We start from the raw sequence: 17,367 nt of genomic DNA, 5'->3' as shown, positions 1-17,367 counted from the left end.
CTCAGTACAACTACTTGTCTACCTCAGTTCAATCACTGTTTAATTCAGACATCGGGAAATCCACTGCTTCCACTTAGGATGAGAATTTTCTTCAGGACGACCTTTATGGTCATCCTTAGTGCAGTAGTTTCCGTCCCGGATGTTGTGGCCATGCAGAGTGGTAAGTTGGCTCGAACCCTCTAGTATTTTACCGGACTGTGTGCTTGTAGGTCTGTGCTTTAGACGTGGGTTACTAATTGACCATCTCCCAGCACAAGCTGTGAGGAATTATTGAGGATCTTTGAATTAAAGTGAACGAGGTCAGGAGGAGATCCCTGAGAAGGTATTCAAAGTTAGGAGAGACTTTGATAATGTTCATCATTGAGAAATGATTCCCACAACTCATTTATTCAGTAAGCAGAGGGGTGCTGAACAGGGAATGATAAACCAGAAACCGGTAAAAGAAGAACAGATTTTAAAACAGATTTCTGGAAAATGGTCAACGCAGGTTGAAAGGGACTCTGCGAAGATCTCTTTCATAAGTTCTGAATGGGCTCATACTGTGAAATGCTACGAATACTATGAAGTTAGAAGTCTGAATGAAAATATCTCCCGGGTAGAAATACTCAAATGGTGCCCTGGCATTCGAGAAAGACAGGTTGATGATTTCTGTGCCTTTGCTCCAGTGAGTCGGTGAGTGGAGAGAACATTATGAACATAAATACATACTAGTTAAAAAAGCAGTAAATGTAATGCCCCAAAGGCAGATTTTAAACACTTGAAGAGCCGTATCTGGTGAACGGTGTGCGATCTGCAACAGCATTACTTTTATATAAGATAGTTTTCAGGAATGACCCAACACAGAAAGCTTCAAGATTGGCTCTGAAAAGTGACACAGTGGAATAGCTTGGAAAAAGAGCGAAATATGCAGACAAGGAGGCAGAACTTTAAACACCTTGGGGCAATCTTGAAAGAAAAATCAAAGAAGCACAACTAAGTGAAACTTGCTGTGCATGTAACGTCTGTCACACCTGATTATGTTTCATTACATCTTAAATGTGAAGAGAGTCATGCTTGATATTTTTTTCTCCAATAATTAACTTTCACATCATCTGTCCAGATTTGCCGAACCCCACTCAGATCTTTTGTGGCTAAGAGTGCATGACCCACTAATTCCCAGTTATCGGCAGACAGAACAGAAAGAGACCCTTCAGCCCACTATGTCCATGCTGGCCATCTACACTAATGCCACTGACCAGCACTTGGTCCGTGTCCTTCTATACCTTCAAGTGCTTGTCCAGATACTTCTTAAATGTTGGAAGAGTCTATGCCTCCAGTACCTTCTCAGGCAGTGCGTTCCACATTCCAACCACCCACCAACCACCCCACACCCCCCATCCCCCCCTCCCCCCGGGTGAAAAAATAACCCTCTTACTCCTCACCCTAAAACTGTGCCCACTGGTTTTGGATATCTCTGTAATGGGGAACTCTCACTGTATCCACCCTGTTTCTGGCCCCTCCATAATTTTGTACACCTCTATCAGGTTCATTCATCAGCCTCCTCTGCTCCAGGGAGAACAGACCCAGACTATCCAGTCTCTCCTCATAAGAGATGTTCCATGCCAGACAACATTCTGTTTTAAATCTCCGCTGCACCCTCTTCAGTGCAATCATATCCTTCCTAAAGTCTGGTGACGGGAATTGCAGACAATCTTGCTATAAAGTTATACCATGACCCCAAACTCTACACCCCAGCTAATGAAGGGCAGTATCCCATATGCCTTCTTCAGCATCTTATCTACCGATGCTGCCACCTTTAAATTGATAAATTGGTTTATTATTGTCACATGTACTGAGGTACAGTGAAAAACTTTGTTTTGCATGCCGTCCATACAGATTATTTCATTACAACAGTGCATTTAGGTAGTACAAGGGAAAACAATAACAGAATAAAATGTTATGGTTACAGAGAAAGTGCTGTGCAGGCAGACAATAAGGTACTAGGTCAAAACGAGGTGGAGAGATCAAGATGCCATCTTATTGTACGAGGGAACTGTTCAATAGCCTTATAACAGTGGGACAGAAGCTGTCCTCGAGCCTGGTGGTATGTGCTTTCAGGCTTTTGTATCTTCAGTCCGATTGGGGGGGAGGGAGAAGAGAGAATGTCTGGGGTGGGTGGGGTTTTTGATTATGTTGGCTGCTTTACTGAGGCAGCGAGATGTGTAGACAGAGTCCATGGAGGGGAGGCTGGTTTCCTTGATGTGTTGAGTTGTGTCCACAATGTACGCTGAGGTCTCTCTTATCCTTAGTACCCCCAAGGGCCCTACCATTCATGATGCCTGTCCTATCCTTATTAGATCTCCCAATATGCATCACCTTGCACTTATCAGGATTAAACTCCATCTGCCACTGCTTTGCCCATCTTTCCAAATGATTGATATACAAGTTACACCAGATGACGGGAGACACCAGGGACCCAGCCAAGTACAATAGATCTGGAAAAATGTTATTCCAATGTTCTTTGAATTAGTGAGTGCAATCTATTTTACTTTGGACTGAGTGCAGCACCTTCTGCAGGTGCTCTGCCCTGCTGCTATTGGTTTGGAGCCTGACAAAGAGAATGAAGTGCCTCGACACTGGAGCTGTGACCTGTGACCTGTTTGGGAGTCAATGAACTACTGCTGGGAACGGTGTAACAGGGATGAACATGAGCGTAGCGGTTAGCGCGATGCTATTACAGCGCCAGCGATCGGGGTTTGATTCCCGTTGCTGTCTGTAAGGAGTTTGTACATTCTCCCGTGACTGCGTGGGTTTCCTCCAGGTGCTCTGGTTTCCTCCCACATTGCAAAGACGTACGGGTAGGATAATTTGGGCTTAAAATGGGCGGCGCGGACTCATTGGGCCAGAAGGGCCTGTTACCACGCTGTAAATAAAATTTTAAAAAAACATAGGGGTGGGGGGGGGGGCGGAGTGTAAAGATCCCAGTGGGCAGAACGAAATCTTTTAGTGATCAGAGAATGACACCAGATGGATGTGGCATGGAGGACAAAGAATCACTCAGGATGACCTTAAGAGCGATTCACCCAACCGACCCCTAGATAGGCTCAGCCTCTGACTAACCCTGAGATGTGCCTGTTAGCAATTAGTTTCTAACACCGTTGTGTCAAACAGCAATTATCTCCTGACGATTAGGTTGTGCTTGCAGCAATTAGTCTTGAACTGACTATAAGATGAGCCAAGCATCAAATAACCTTTATCCTGCTGCTAGACATGCTCAGAAGCTATCAGTTTTTATCTGACCCTAAGATATGCCGAATAGCAATTGGCTTCTAATTGACCCCAAGATGTTTCTAACAGACGTCAGTCTCTATGTGTGTCTAAGATGTGCCTAACAGCAACTGGCATATAGCTGACCCCAAGATTAGCGTAATTGAGGTTAGCTTCTAAATGGCCCCAGGTTGGGCTAAACAAGTCAGTTGCTGTGACTTCAGCGGGGCTGTGGATACAACTCTAGCATCACAACAGAACATTAGATGCTACGACAATATCTGAGGGATGCACTGAAACAAAGTCTATGTGGGGAAGGAACACAGTCTAGGGTCCTGCTGTCACTGAACTTTGAGGGCGTAACAGCCTCTCAGATGCTTCATGGGTGCATTGCTTAAGAAGGAAACATGAGTTTCCTCACCCACTTCAACCCCACCCCCTCCCTGCTCACTCTGCAACACTCCCAACTTCACCATCAAACCCACAGACGAGGGTGGTGCTGTTGCAGTCTGGCGGACTGACCTCTACCTTGCAGAGGCTAGGCAGCAGTTCCCAGGAACCTCCTCTTACCTACCTCTTGACCCTCACCCCGCCAGCGATCATGTCCACTCTCTCCCATCCCATCCCAGATCTCATCATTTCAGGAGCTCTCCCCTCCACAACCTCTAAACCAGTGTCGACCCAGAACATCGACTGTCCATTCCCCTTCACAGGTGCTGCCTGACCTGCTGAACTCCTCCACCATCTTGTTTGTTGCTCCAGGTTCCAGTATCTGCAGTCTCTTGTGTCTCCGTGAGTGGCATTGATGTTGTAATGAATTAACAGCACGATTATGAAGAAAGACGTTACAAGTGTATATATTACAAATACAGTATACTTAAAAAAACATTACTTCATCACTTGTAAACCCATGGCAGATCCATGCTATTGGAGGCTTAGAGATATACAGCATAGAACCAGGCCCTTCAGCCCAACTAGACTATGCTGACCAAGATTCCCATCTAAGCTAGTCCCCTTTGCCCGCATTTGATCCATATCCCTCTAAACCTTTCCTATCCATGCATCTGTCCAACTGTCCTTTAACGTTGTTAATGTACCTGCGTCAACCACTTCCTCTGGCAGCTCGTCCATATACTGACCACCCTCTGGGTGAAATGATGTTGCAAAGAGTCTAATACTGAGCCTGAATGGCAGTATGTTACAAAATTTCTTAACTGTTCCTGCTTCTTTTAGATATGCACCTGTTTCACACGCAATGTGAATGCATCTACCGTGGCCTTCAAGTGGACGATATACGTTTGCGTTATGCTTATGACGGTACTACTATCATGTACTATGACATGGGACTTAAGAGGTACGTTGCAGCCCAGTCTATAGCACAAGCTGAGGTTGACAGGCGCAACTCGGAGTCAGATTACGTTGCATCGGTTCCTCGCCGTATTGAGAGCATCTGTGATGAAATCAAACAAGCAGCTAGATCAAGCAACGTCACCCTGGATAACACTGGTAAGGTTGCTTATGTCAGTAGGCAAATCAGAGTAATACAGCACGGGAACAGGCCCTTCGGCCCAACTCGTCCATGCCGACCACGGTGCCACCAAGCTAGTCCCATCTGGCCATGTTTGGCCCGTTTATCCCTCTAAACCTTTCCTATCCATGTACTTATTCAAATGCCTTTTAAACATTGTTATTGTACCTGCCTCAACCACTTTCACTGGCAGCTCGTTCCATATAAGTCGGTGGTGAGGCCGTACTTGGAGCACTGTAGTTTTGGTCGCCCTGTTACAGGAAAGACGTGGTTAAACTGGAAAGAGTGCGGAGAAGATTTACAAGGATGTTGCCAGGACTAGAAGGCCTGAGTTAAAGGGAGAGATTAGCCAAGCTAGGTCTCGTAGGCAGGCACGGTAGTGTAGCGGTTAGCATAACACTATTACTGTGCCAGCGACCCGGGTTCAATTTCGGCTGCTGTCTGTAAGGAGTTTGTATATTCTTCCCGTGTCTGAGTGGGTTTCCTCCGGGTGCTCCGGTTTCCTCCCACATTCCAAAGACGTACAGGTTAGGAAGTTGTGGGCATGCTAAGTTGGCGCCGAAAGCATGGCGACATTTTGCGGGCTGCCCCCAGCACATTCTACGCAAAAAGATGCATTTCACTGTGTGTTTCGATGTACATGTGACTAATAAAGATATCACCTTATTCCTTGGAATGGAGGAGAATGGGGGTGGGGAACCTTATAGAAGTGTTTAAAACTATGAGGCATAGATAAGGTGGACAGTAACAGTCTTTTCCCCAGGATAGGGGAGTCCAAAACTAGGGGGCATCAGCTTAGGGTGAGAGGGGAAAGATTTAAAAGGGACCTGAGGGGCAACTTTTTCAAGCAGAGGGTGGTGAGTATATGGAACAAACTGCTAGAGGAAGTGGTTGAGGCAGGTACAGTAGTATCATTTAAGAAGCACTTGGATAGGTACATGGAGTGGTGGGGCTTGGAGGGATATGGGCCGAACGCAGGAAATTGAAACTAGCTGGGTGGGCACCATGCATGGCATGGACTGGTTGGGCCAAAGGGCCTGTATCTGTGCTGTATTGCTCTATGACTCTATACCCACCACACTCTGTGTGAAGAAGTTGTCCCTTGGGTCCCTTTTAAATTTTTCACCTCTCACCTTAAACCTCTGCCCTCCCATAGGTTTATGGTGAGAGGTGAAAAAGACCGTGTGCGTTCACCCTATGTATAATCCTATGTATATAAAGGAAAACTACAAGTATAAAGGCATATAAAGGCATTCTACAAGTATGTGAAGAGCAAGAGGATAAGATGCAAAAGAATAGGGCCTATCAAGTGCAGCAGTGGGAAAGTGTGTATGGATCCAGAAGAAATAACAGAGGTACTTAATGAATACTTTACATCAGTATTCACTACGGAAAAAGATCTGGGTGACTGTAGTGAGGACTTGCAGCAGGCTGAAAAGCTTGAGCATGTAGATATTAGGAAAGAGGAGGTGCTGAAACTTTTGGAAAGCATCAAGTTGGATAAGTAATCGGGACCGGATGAGATGTACCCCAGGCTGCTGTGGAAGGCGAGGGAGAAGATTGCGGAGCCTCTGACGATGATCTTTGCATCATCAATGGAGACAGGAGAGGTTTCAGAAGATTGGAGGGTTGTGTATGTTGTTCTCTTGTTATCCCGTAGTTCAAGTCTCGCTGCTGTCCGATGTAAAGTTACACAGTGCCACGAAGTTGATTCGATAAAACACATTTATTAGCAGTGCACCGCTAAGGAGAAGGCTCTTCAGCACTCATCAAGAGTCGCTTCCCGAGTTCTCCCGGTACAAAGGGGTAAACAGATTTATACAGGTATCATCATGCACACTTAATGCATACGGCACCGCGAGTTTTGGTCAACCCGAGACAGACATCGCACCTATTGTTTATTATAATTGAGTTATAATCAAGAAATTCAAAGGCAGGTATCACCCCTCATTGTTTAGACCAAGCTTCCTCCTCGATGTTTATTGCACCCAGTATCGCTACAGTCTAGCAGATCGGGACAGATCAATACCCGGAACAAAGTATTTAACACTCCATCTATTGAGTCAGCGGCTTGTTTGCTCTTGCTGGAGAGGTATTTTTTCTATCAGCTATAGGTATGGTCACAATTCTTAACCCTCTCCTTCCTCATCCTTATTCAAGAAAGGGAGTAGGGATAGCCCAGGAAATTATAAAACGGTGAGTCTTACCTCAGTGGTTGGTAAGCTGATGGAGAAGATCCTGAGAGGCAGGACTTATGAACATTTGGAGAGGTATAATATGATTAGGAATAATCAGCATGGCTTTGTCAAGGGCAGGTCCTGCCTTACGAGCCTGATTGAATTTTTTGAGGATGTGACTAAACACATCGATGAAGGGAGAGCAGTAGATGTAGTGTACATGGATTTCAGCAAGGCATTTGGTAAGGTACCCCATGCGAGGCTTATTGAGAAAGTAAGGAGGCATGGGATCCAAGGGGACATTCCATTGTGGATCCAGAACTGGCTGGCCCACAGAAGGCAAAGAGTGGTTGTTGAAGGGTCGTATTCTGCATGGACGTCGGTGACCAGTGGTGTACCTCAGGGATCTGTTCTGGGACCCTTACTCTTTGTGATTTTTATAAACGACCTGGATGAGGAAGTGGAGGGATGGGTTAGTAAGTTTGCGGATAACACAAAGGTTGGATGTGTTGCGGATAGTATGGAGGGCTGTCAGAGGTTACGGCCGGACATAGATAGGATGCAAAGTTGGGCTGAGAAGTGGCAGATGCAGTTCAACCCAGATAAGTGTGAAGTGGTTCATTTTGGTAGGTCAAATATGATGGCAGAGTATAGTATTAATGGTAGGATTCTTGGCAGTGTGGAGGATCAGAGGGATCTTGGGGTCCGAGTCCATAGGACACTCAAAGCAGCTGCACAGGTTGAGTCTGTGGTTAAGAAGGCATATGGTATATTGTCCTTCATCAATCGGGGAATTGAATTTAAGAGCCGAGAGGTAACGTTGCAGCTATATAGGACCCTGGTCAGACCCCAGTACTGTGCTCAGTTCTGGTCACCTCACTACAGGAAGGATATGGAAGCCATAGAAAGGAGATTTACAAGGATGCTGCCTGGAATGTGGAGCATGCCTTATGACAACAGGTTGAGGGAACTCGGCCTTTTCTCCTTGGAGCGACGGAGGCTGAGGGGGGACCTGATAGAGGTGTAAAAGATGATGAGAGGCATTGATCGGGTAGATAGTCAGAGGCTTTTCCCCAGGGCTGAAATGGTTGCCACAAGAGGACACAGGTTTAAGGTGCTGGGGAGTAGGTATAGAGGAGATGTCGGGTAAGTTCTTTACTCAGTGAGTGGTGAGTGCGTGGAATGGGCTACCGGCAATGGTGGTGGAGGCAGATACGATAGGGTCTTTTAAGACACTTTTGGATAGGTACATGGAGCTGAGAAAAATAGAGGGCTTTGGGTAAGCCTAGTAATTTCTAAGGTAGGGACATGTTCAGCACAGCTTTGTGGGCTGAAGGGCCTGAATTGTGCTGTAGGCTTTCTATGTTTCTATAATCCTCATGATTTTATACATCTCTGTAAGGTCATTCCTCTATCTCCTATGTTCCAAGGAATAAAGCCTGCCCAACCTCTCCCTATAACTCAGAGCCTCGAGTCCTGGCAACATCTCGTAAATCTTCTCTGCACTTTTTCTAGTTTAGTGATGTCTTTCCTATAACAGGGCGGCCAAAACTGTACACAGTTTGCATGCCGTCCATACAGATTATTTCATTACAACAGTGCATTGAGATAGTACAAGGGAAAACAATAACAGTCCACACAATACTGTGAAGGGAGTTGCTGAGGAGGAGATACAGGGAAAGGTGGGTTTTGGGATCCGCATAGTAAAATTGTAAAACAGGTTTAGGAAGAGAATCCTTTCAGAGTCATACAGCACAGAAAAGGGACTTATGGCCCACTGAGTCTGACCATCAAGCACCCATTTATGCTAATCCTATTTTGCTCTCCCCACTTCCCAATCAACAGCCCTCAGTTTTCACCAGTCATCTACATACTGGGGGCAACTTACAGCTGCCAGTTAACCCACCAACCTGCACGGGTTTGGGACGTCAATAGAGGGATGAAGCACCAAAAGCGACACTTTGGCCCACTCGAGTCCGCAGCGACCATCAAGTACCTATTTATTTTACACTCATCCTACCCTAACCCATTTTGTTCACCCGACATTCTCGTCAACTACCACCAACCCCACCTCCGCTGCCCCGCCCCCCACAACCCTACCACTCAACTGTACACTAGGGGCAATTTACTGCAGACAATTAACCTACGAGCCTGCACATCTGTAGGAGGAAACCGGAGCACCCGGGCAGAAACGCATGGGGTCAGGAGGAGACATGCTAACTGCACATGGCCAGGACAGGAGGTTGGGATTGGGTTGGCAGCTCCAGTAACTGTGCCATTGTGCCAACCTGATCAATGTAAATGCTTGAATACAAATTGCTAAGTTGGCAAATTGGTTGATTATTGTGACATGTACCAAGGACAGTGAAAAATGTTTTGCATGCCGTCCATACAGATCATTTCATTACAACAGTGCATTGAGATAGTACAAGGGAAAACAATAACAGAACGCAGGATAAAGTATGACGGTTACAGAGAAAGTGCAGTGCAGGCAGACAATAAGGTCATAACTAGGTAGATTGTGAGGTCAAGAATCCATCTTATCGTACAAGGGGACTGGTCAATAGTCTTATAACAGCTGTCCTTGAGCCTGGTGGCACGTGCTTTCAGGCTTTTGTATCTTCTGCCCGATGGGAGGGGGGAGAAGAGAGAATGTCCAGGGTGGGCGGGGTCTTTGATTATGTTCTCTGCTTTACTGAGGCAGTGCAAAGTACAGACAGAGTCCATGGAGGGGCAAAAGTGTGATAAAGGAAGGCTCTCCCACCAATGCAAGGGAAGGATGCAGCCCCAAGGCTCAGTGTGCCAGCTGGGATGTGGGGTTCGAGAAATTCACCGTAAGTGCATGGAATATGGCTTTGGAATAACTTGCAGGGTTCCGTTCTCCAATTTCTTCACAGCTCCGACCTATACCAGAGCCTTCACTCAGAAGAAACTGGGCCAAACGTATCTGGTATGCACAGCCAGAAACTTCTTCCCCCGTGACATTAAGGTGAGCTGGGTCAGAAATGGGGCAGTCGCCGACCATGGATCAGACACAATCGACATCGTCCCTCAAATCGACGGGACCTTTCAAGTCAGGAGCGTCCGTCCACTGAATGGAGACAGCAGCGCGTACTTCTGTCAGGTGGAACACGAGGCCATCGGCGAGAAGCTCCTGATACCTCTAGGTGAGAGCTGCTAGTTGAGAAAAGGCCACCTGACCCAGCAAGACCGCCGTGTTCCCATTGACATCAATCCAAACTTGACACTGTATCCCTTATCGTCCCGTTCTCTCCAGGAGTAAGTCCAACAGCTCGAGACCTCTCTCATTCTCCCTGCTGCCAATTATTAGAGTTGTGATGTCACACAGCACATAAACAGGCCTTTCGGCCCACCACATCCATGTAACTTGCCCATTTATACTAACTCCATTTCCCAGCACCTGGTCCGTAGCCTTCTAGGCCTCGGAGATTCAAGTGCAACTGGTACAACGTGATTGTCCCTTGAGTGAACCCATTCCTCCTGCCTTGCTGAAACCTAACTGAGGGCTGTGTACATTTCTGTCCAATGAAACAACCTTTCAGGATGGCCTCATTCGAAAGTGAATAACCCCAAAATGGAAACGGACATCTTTCTCACTCACCCCTGTGTAACTCAAACACATCTACCATATCGGCCAGCTTGCTGTCAGCACTACAGTGGACAATTCATCAGAATAGGACTCCAGTATAATTGTGCAGCATATTCAGCTGAGTTGCAACATACTTGTTAATCTCCTTGTCATAGTCCAGTAAAACTGAGAATTCGCTGTGCAATTGTTTGGAAATCCCAATGGTTCGACATCTATCTCACTGGGACCTTGGTTCCCGGGCTCCCTCTAACTAATTGGGGCCCCAGTTTCCGCACTCCCTCCAACTCACTGGGGTCCTGGTTCCTTTGTTCCCTCTAACTCACCAGGGTCTTGGTTCCTCTGCTCCCTCTAACCTCACCGGGGACCTGGTCCCTGCAACCTCATGTACACACTGTGGTGCCAATTTCCCCCTCTCCCACGAGTACACCAGGGCCCTGGTTCATAGAGTCATAGAGTAATACAGCACGGAAACAGGCCCTTCGGCCCAACTTGTCCCTGCCAACCAAGTTGCCTACCTGAGCTAGTCCCATTTGCCTGTGTTTGGCCCAGATCCCTCTAAACGTTTCTGATCCATGTATGTGTCCAAATGTCTTTTAAACGGTGTAATTGTATCTGCCTCAACTACCTCCTTTGGCAGCTCATTCCATATACTCACCACCCTCGGTGTGAAAAGGTTGCCCCGCACATCCCCTCTCACCTCAAATCTATGGCCTACTGTTTTAGACTCCCCCACCCTGAGGAAAGACTGTGACCATTCACCTTATGTATGCCCCTCGTGATTTTATATATCTCTATAAGGTCACCCCAGGATAAAAAGGCCAGCCTATCTAGTAACTCAAGCCCTCCAGTCCCGGTAACATCCTTGTGAATTTTTTTTCTGCACCTTTCCAGCTTGATGACATCCTTCCCATCATTGGCAGATTTTCCTGGGTGACCAAAACTACACACAGTACTCCAGTGTGGTCTTGCCAACGTGTTGTTTCAACTCTCTGGGGCCCTGGTTCTCACGGCCCTTCTAGATTTTGTGGCCTTGTTTACCGTGCTCCCTTGAAACTTACCTCCTTTACCAGAAAATTATTTGTACTGTGTAACATCTAAAAAAAAGTAAATTAAAAGAGTGTTGGAGTATTAAAATGAATAACATCCAATTGTCTGGAAAATCTGCCAATCCAACATCACCAAAGTGTTGTGTGCCAGATTAACAGAGTTTTACTGTACATAGTGGTAGTCCCAACAGAGTTTTACAACGTTACTTTGCACAGTTAGTGGCCATGCAAGATACATTCACACCGTGCATGAATGTAATTGGAGAATACTGCTGCTAGATTTTAGGAAAAGTTACCTGGATATCACAAAACCTCCAACGTCTTTTCCTCAGAACACAACGTATCAGTTGCGAATGAAGCTTTGATCATTATTGGAGCTGTTCTGGGAATACTAGGAATCTGCGCAATGGTGGTGACTGCAATACTGTACTACTGCCTCTTAAAAGGTAATTTACTGCAAGAATTGCATAGCGACTAAATGAAGAAACAGTCACTGCACTAATTTTTGCAAAGTGCTTCAATAAAGGATCCAATTTCTTTGACATACACATATTTAAATTACTTGGACAGGTTTACAATGTGTAAAGAAAATTATGAATATAACTGATTAAAGCAAGACAAGTATTAGAAGAAAAAGAGTTAGTCACAGTATTTTTCCCAGGGTAGGGTTGTCTAAAACAAGAGAGCAAAGGTTTAAGGTGAGAGGGGAAAGTTTAAAAAGGGACCTGAGGGGCAACTTTTTCACGCAGAGGGTGGTGGGTATATGGAATGAGCTGCCGGATGAAGCTGTTGAGGCGGGTACAATTACAACATTTAAAAGACATTTAGACAGGTACATGGATAGGAAAGGCTTGGAGCAGCATGGGCCAAACACAGGAAAATGGGACGAGCTCAAGTAGACAATCTGGCTGACATGGACAAGTTGGGCCGAAGGTCCTGTTTCCGCGCTGTATAACTCTATGACTATTAACGTATGTAGCAAAGAGCTTCGTAATTTTAAAAGGTATCCCAGGAGGAAAATAAAAAAACAAAGTAATAATTGAGGTGAAAAACATTTTTGCTTGAGATATTGGGGTGCAGAAACTTAACTGGTTCAGCTACCACATTGTCCATTACTGTGTCAGAGCGTGAAAGAGACAAGTAGAGAAAAAGGCAGAAAACTTAGGTGGAATTAAAGGATTTATTTTTGGAGGGTATTTGCCTATTATGACAGAGGTCATTCAGTCCATCTTGTATCTCAGCAGATCAATCTCATTCCTGCTCTCCTTAATTCCCTGAAGCCCTGCGACTTATTCTCTCTCACACATACCCATCAACTCCCCTTTAATTCCCCTGCCACTTAAGGGGTAATTTAAGGTACCCAATGAACCTAGAGCATGACATTAAGACTTGGGAGGAAACTGGAGCATATGGTGGAAAGCTGTGATCGTGCGGAGAATGTGCAAGGTCCACAAAGACAACAGCCGAGGTCAGGATCAATCCCGGGTCCCTGCAGCTGTGCTACATTTAAGAAATACATCTCTTTGTTAAGAGCAAATTAGGTTTAACCAACTTAATAGAATTCTTTCATGAGGTAATGAGTTGATCAGGGTAATGCTGCGGATGTTGTGTACGTGGACTTCCAAAAGGCTTTTGAAAAGGTGTCACATAACGGGCAAAGTTGAAGCACATGACATAAAAGGGACACTAACTGCAGGAACATCGGCTACGAGAACAGTGGGTCATGGTGAATGGTTGTTTTTCAAAATGGAGGAAGCTGAATACAGGGATCAGTGTGAGGCCATTGCTTTTCCATGATCGATATTAACAACCTAGACTTCAGGAATGCAAACTATAATATTTAAATGGAGACACAAGAGACTGCAGGTGCTGGAATCTGGAGCAACAAACAAAATGCTGGAGGAACTCAGCGAGTCGGGCAGCATCTGGACAGTCGATGTTTTGGGTTGAGACACTTCATCTGGACTGAAAGATAGAGGGGAGACAGCCGGTGGGGGGGGGGGGGGGGGGGGGGTGGAGTAAGAGCTGGCAAAAGATAGGTGGATCCAGGTGAGGAGGGAAGAGTGGAACTAGCGACAGAGGCTGGGAGGTGATATGGGGAGGCAACAAAGGGCTGTGGATGATGGAATCTGATAGGAAAGGAAGGTGGAAATTTGTGGACACATAAAACTTGGCAGTTGTGCAAACTGCAAAGAGGATAGTGATTAATTGCAGCAGGATATAGAAAGGCTGGTGGAATGGGCAGACAGGTGGCAGATGAGGTTTAATGCAGAGAAATATGAGATGATGCATTTTGCTGTGGAAAAATTAGAGAAAATGTAGAATAAAGGATTGAAAGGCTTGGATAGAATGGAAGTGGAGAGGATGTTTCCAGTAGTGGGAGTGTCTTGGACCAAGAGGCACAGCCTCAGATTAAAAAAATGTCCCATTAGAACAGAGATGAGGAGGAATGTCTTTAGCCGGACGGTGACGAATCTGTGGAATTCATTGCCACAGATGGCTGTGGAGGCCAAGTCATTGGTTATATTTAAAGTGGAGGTTGATAGGTTCTTGATCAGTAAGGGTGTCAAGGTACAGGGAGAAGGCAGGAGAATGGGGTTGAGATGGAGTGATACATCAGCCATGATCGAATGGTGGAGCAGACTCGATGGGCCGAATGGCCTAATTCCGCTCCTGCGTCTTATGATCTATCCTATTCTAATAGGCTCAGGAGCAGAGGGAGCTGAGGGCATGGGTACGAATCTTTGAAGATGGCAGGGCAGGATGAGAAGGCACACGCTTCGATGTATTGAGCATAAAAGTCATTCTGAAACTTTATAAAGTACTGGCCCGAACTCAACTGCAGTATTGTGTTCGATTCTGGTTGTCTTGGAAGGATGTAAAGGTATTAAACAGTGACCAGAGGAGATTTAAGGAAATAGAAATGAGACGAGGCATTACAGTTACAGGGATAGATTAAAGAAGCTGGTGTTGTTTCCTTTGGGGAAGACTCAAGGGATATCTGACAGAGGCAAGTAAAACAAGAGGCGATAGAGTGGAGAGTGGGAGGGTGTTCCTATTGCTGCCGGGGTCAAGGATCAGAGGTTCGGGATAAAACTAAGAATTGAGAGTGACCTGAAGATAAATTTTTCTACCCCAGCATGGTTGGAATCTGGAATGCATTGTCAGCAGGCGTGCTGGAGGCAGGTTCTACTGTGGTCTTCAAGGATGAATTGGATAAAGATATGGAAGAAAAACGTGCATGGCTGCGGAGGAGTGGGGTGGAACTCGGGAATTGCTCTGGTAGAGAAATGTCACGGACATAATGGGCCACATAGCCTCCTTTTATGCTGGAACTATTCTATGTTTCAGTGTTAATGTCAAATATGTAACCTCTCTGTTTCTCATACAGGTGTTAAAACACTGGGGATTCATCCAACAGGTGAGAAAATCTACTCTTAGTAACGTTGGTCTCAGAGGAGTGGAATCTCCAAAATGTACTAGCAGCTAAGGAAATTAGATCAATATTCTTTGGAGTTCAGGAGAATGAGGGGTGATCTTGTTGAGTGAACATGGCAGGATAGATGTGGATATGTTTCCTCTAACAGGAGAGTCTCAAACAAGAAGACACTGACAAAATTCGGGGGTGGTCATTTAAAATCAAGGTGTGTAGGGACTTCTTCTAGCAGAGGGTAGTGAATCTCTGGAAGCCTCAACAGGGGATGGAAGAATTTAGGTCATTGGGGGTATTGAAAGAGGAAGGAGATCATTTTTTGAAAGATTGGGGAATCGAGGGCTTTGGCGAACTGCCACAGAAGAGGAGATGAGGTGTGGAGCAGATCAGTCATGAATGACGGGGCAGACTCGAGGGGCTGAGTGGCCTCCACGTGGTTTTTTTTAATGTAATACCACATGGTGATTCTCCCTCTCCGCAGCAAAGTTCAACAACCAGGCAGGACTGTGTCGAATGAGCACGTGCACTGCTAGTGTGCGGTCCACTGAGTCGAACACCTCCAATTCCAGTGGCAGTTCAGGTACCAGTACTTTTGTAAACCGCGCCACCCAACGACAACCAACTCTTCAATTTCAGCCAAGCAGCCCATGCCAGCGTTCCTACCAAATGATCCACCTCTCCACCCCACACTTCATCTCACTGGATCAAGTGACTGGCATCAGTGCAACTGCTCCTGGCCACCATCCAGTGGCTCCCACTGGAAATATGTGTGTGTGTGTGTGTGTGTGTGTGTGTGTGCGTGCATGTGGGGTGGGGGGGGGGTGTTGGGATCAAGATCAGTGCGCTCTCCACCCCACCCAATGAGACTCATTGTCAGGAGTCAGAGATGGCAAATGCTCCCACTCCCCAGTGCGGTCCAATGGCCAAGGCACTGTGCTGAAGGAGCAGCTGACATCAAGAGGGGAGGGAGGGATTGGGGGGGGGGGGGCGAAGGAATAAAAATAGAAACACAAGGAACTGGAGATGCTGGAATCTTGAACAACAAATAACCTGAAGGAAGAATGGAGCAGCATCTGTAGAAGGAAAGAAATCTGAGACCCAAAACGCCATCAATACCTTTCCTTCCACAGATGCTGCTCAACTGGCTGAGTTCCTCCAGCAGATTGTTTGTTGCTGAGGGAATAAAAATGGTCTTTGTACCTTGCCAGTCTGTTACAATAATGTTTCCTGATTCACACGCCAGTAACTTCCATGTTATGTTCTTCTTTTCAGCTGATGGATTGACTAAAACTTCCACATAAGGTAAAAAGTTCTAATTGTATTCAGTATTACTGTCCTGATGTTCACACTGGAAAAATTCCCCAAATTTAGTCAGTAGCTGAACACACAAAAGGCCATAGGTCTCAGTAAGAGTTAGCTTGGAACTTCCTTCACACAATAAAGTCAATGCAATTAATTCGGTCTCGAGTCTGGGATATTCCCAAAGCAATTTAACTTTTGTGACTCAGTTGGTTTAAAAAAAATCACATCTGCCTTGTAAAGCTGTGGTTTCAGAAGAATGTGAACTATGCTGGTAAAATGTGAATGAGACTGCTGCACTCTTGAGAGAAAGTTTTGCATTGCTCCTGACATCATCTTTTGCATGAAATGTCAGCTTGCTTCTGAACCTGTTTGTTCAGTTACATGTTAAAGATCAAAGTTAAAGATGGTGATAAACACAGAATCTCCTTGGGAACTTGGATAACATTCTTAACCATGAACTTCTTGATCAGCAGGTTCACCCGAGAATTGTTCTGCATCTCTTCCACCTAACACATTACAAAATGTTTCACATTTTTTTTTCAGGGACGTGATCAAGTGTTATCTCAGCATTTAATCTCATTTGCTCTTCCTTCACAGAATGTAAAGTTGGACTCAGGCAACTTGGGAAAATTTGCTGTTTTTAAACCGACTCAAAAGGAATTTTTTTCCCTTTGTGACTTGTCTGAAGATTCTTCCACTGCGATTGAGATCAGTCATAAACATTGTGTTGTAAAATAACACTATTTCTGTGAAAATCATTACTAATCAATAAGATTAGTTTACTAGATCAAATAAAGAAATGAATGAAAGCTTTCCTAGTATGAACCTCTCATCTTATAATCAATGTAAACTATGGTATTGGTTCTTAAATTTGAATAAACAATGAACTACAATTCAAATCCACAAGGAAAACACAGCCCTAGAAACTGAACTGATCCTGAATCAGGATGTGATCTGGATGCAACTCACTGGCTTCAGGAAGAACAGGGAATTGCTGCATCGCCCTTTGGGTTGTGAGTTCAAAT

General features: G+C 45.5%; 1 protein-coding gene across 1 annotated transcript; it reads left to right on the top strand.

Moving 5' to 3' along the window:
• Nucleotides 1-17,151, top strand: LOC127566619 (SLA class II histocompatibility antigen, DQ haplotype C beta chain-like). The gene is made up of 8 exons (XM_052009119.1): nt 1-160; nt 4,480-4,752; nt 9,849-10,118; nt 11,940-12,053; nt 14,999-15,028; nt 15,522-15,620; nt 16,313-16,342; nt 16,940-17,151. Exons 1-7 carry the CDS (start codon nt 79-81, stop codon nt 16,339-16,341), a joined length of 897 nt encoding a protein of 298 aa, XP_051865079.1. The 5' UTR covers nt 1-78; the 3' UTR covers nt 16,342; nt 16,940-17,151.
• The last annotated feature ends 216 nt before the right edge of the window (nt 17,152-17,367 follow it).

Source organism: Pristis pectinata, chromosome 43 (assembly GCF_009764475.1).
Source record: "Pristis pectinata isolate sPriPec2 chromosome 43, sPriPec2.1.pri, whole genome shotgun sequence".
Lineage (NCBI taxonomy): Eukaryota > Metazoa > Chordata > Chondrichthyes > Rhinopristiformes > Pristidae > Pristis > Pristis pectinata.
This window is presented reverse-complemented; position numbering and strand designations above follow the sequence as displayed.